Source organism: Magnolia sinica, chromosome 13 (genome assembly GCF_029962835.1).
Source record: "Magnolia sinica isolate HGM2019 chromosome 13, MsV1, whole genome shotgun sequence".
In the NCBI taxonomy this organism is placed as follows: domain Eukaryota; kingdom Viridiplantae; phylum Streptophyta; class Magnoliopsida; order Magnoliales; family Magnoliaceae; genus Magnolia; species Magnolia sinica.
The window spans coordinates 43,361,324-43,363,746 of record NC_080585.1 but is presented as its reverse complement, the minus strand read 5'-3'; the positions used below and the strand labels follow the sequence as shown (position 1 = coordinate 43,363,746).

The 2,423-nt window shown below is 41.2% G+C and overlaps 1 protein-coding gene across 1 annotated transcript; it reads left to right on the top strand.

Annotated features, from left to right (window-relative positions):
• The first annotated feature begins 816 nt into the window (after positions 1–816).
• On the top strand, positions 817–1,707 carry LOC131224253 (uncharacterized). Its single transcript, XM_058219788.1, has one exon. It carries the CDS (start codon positions 817–819, stop codon positions 1,705–1,707), a length of 891 nt encoding a protein of 296 aa, XP_058075771.1.
• Positions 1,708–2,423: the final 716 nt, after the last annotated feature.

The following is a 2,423-nucleotide window of genomic DNA, read 5'->3' as shown; positions in this document are numbered from 1 at the left end:
ATTAGACCTGATCATTACGATATAAGGTTGAAAGTACTGTACCCTTGCACAAACGAATTAGCCCGTCTAGCTATAATTGAAGACGATGAAGATGTGAGAATGTTCTTGGCAGCACAGCTAAAGCATCCGAATCAGTATATCTCTCTATTCATCGAGACAATGCAGCTCGTTAATGAGGGAGTACTCGAAGACCCAGTGGCTTGCAGTGCGTTCGAACATGATGCCCCAGCTGTTGTAAGTTTGGGTGAGGAACATGGATGGAAATATGAAGACATGACATCACCTTCACAGGTTCCTATAAGCAATACTCCAATACCTGAGCCGGCTCAGACATCAAATCTCATGACAAGTCAAGTGAGGGTGCTGGCTGACGTGAATCTCAGAAGCGAATATATGGCCCACCCTTCATTTACAAGAGTAGACTTGCCCTCAACATCCAACGCCAGAAACGTACTTGGAAACGACATTCCATTGCACGAACAGGCTCCAACATCGGACTTCACCATCAGGCTTCCCATTGTGCCTTTCGAGGATGTTGTTTGCACCAATGCTGACCTATCACTGTATTCATATCCACTTGATGACCCGATTGATATAGTCGTTGGCCAAACGTTTAAGGATAAGAGCCCGTGTTAGTATGTTTTGAGCCAATATGCAATTCGCAACAACTTTCAATACAAGGTCCTGTATTCCACATTCAAGAAATTCACTGTGGCGTATATGGAAGATAAGTGTGAATGGAGGGTACATGCATCCAAAGTGAATGAAGCAAGGATATTTAAGATTAAGACTTATTAGTCCATACATACATGTGGAATGTCATGGATGAAGAGTGACTATCGGCAAGCAACCAGTAAGCTGGCCAGTGAACTGGTTGTCAATCGCATTAAGCAGCGCTTGGGGTTAAGGCCGAAGGACATTATATTCGCAATACAAGAGAAGTATAATATTGTTATTGGCTATCAGAAGGCATGGCGCACCAAGGAGATTGCAATCGATTGCGTAATGGGGTCTTATGAAGACTCTTACAAAGAACTCACAATGTACTTGCATGAGTTAAGGATGGCGAACCCGGGGAAAGTGACTACCCTGCTTGTGAATAAACAGACAATGAGATTCGAGAGATGTTTTGTTGCGCTCGGACAGTGCGTCAAAAGTTTTCAAACATCTCTGCAAAGGGTCTTGACCGTTGACGGGACGCATCTAAAAGATAAGTACAAAGGTGTTCTTTTCGTTACTACGGCTTTGGATGGTGACAATCATATCTTTCCAGTCACTTTTGGTATCAGAGAATCAAAGAACAACAGCAGTTGGAACTGGTTCCTTACATACATCAACGATTCGTTAGGGGATTGCCCTGGTCTTGTAATCATATCAGACCGGCATAAAGGTCTAATGAAAAAAGTTCCACAGGTCTTCCAAACAGCAATCCATAGGTACTGTATGTATCATATATACCGAAACTTGGTGGACACGTTTAAAGACAAGTCGTTAGAAATCTACTATTGGCAAGCTGCAAAGACTTATAGGAAGGCTAAGTTCGAAAAATTAATGCATGATATCGAACATGCCAACCCCCCGGTACATGCATGGCTGAGGGAAATAGGGTATGAAAAGTGGACATCTTCATACTTTTCAGGAAAAAGATTCAATTTAGTCACTACAAATATAGCTGAGTGTGTTATTGCTTTGTTCAACGAAGCATGAGAATATCCCGTTACTATGCTGATAGAGACGGTCAGAATAAAAATTCAGGAGATGTTCTATCAGAGAAGAGAATCAGCATCATTATTCATCAGACTGTTGACACAATGGGCAGAAAAACAATTAAAGGATCCCATACCGAAGGCACGAGATATTCGTTGCCATGCAATTTTTGGGATAAATACTATATTGTGGGAGACTACAATGACACTGTCAAGCTCAACGAACTTTCATGTACATGTCACGAGTTTGAAGTAAAGGGATACCCTTGTTTTCATGTTCTTTCGGCATATATAAACTATAATCTTCCTCATTATTCATATTGCTCCCCGTTGTACACATCCAGGAATTACCAGATCACATACACAGAGTCCGTGTACCCAGTACGGGATAAGAGTTAATAGGAAATTTCTGATGGATTCAAGGAGTATTGTTCGAGTATCAAGCCCCCGCTACAGACGAGGTCAGCTGGAAGACCGAAGAAGGCACAGATCCTTTCCCGTGGAGAGGAACGAACAACAAAAATATGTGGACATTGCAAACAAACAGGGCATAATCATCGGAGTTGCAAATTTCCAATAACTCCGGAATAATGTCTGTTGTAGTGCATTTTTTGTAATACGACTGTGAATGTTATACATTTTTTATAATACGACTGTAAATGTTATACATTTCTTGTAATACGACTGTGAATGTTATACATTTTTTGTAATACGACT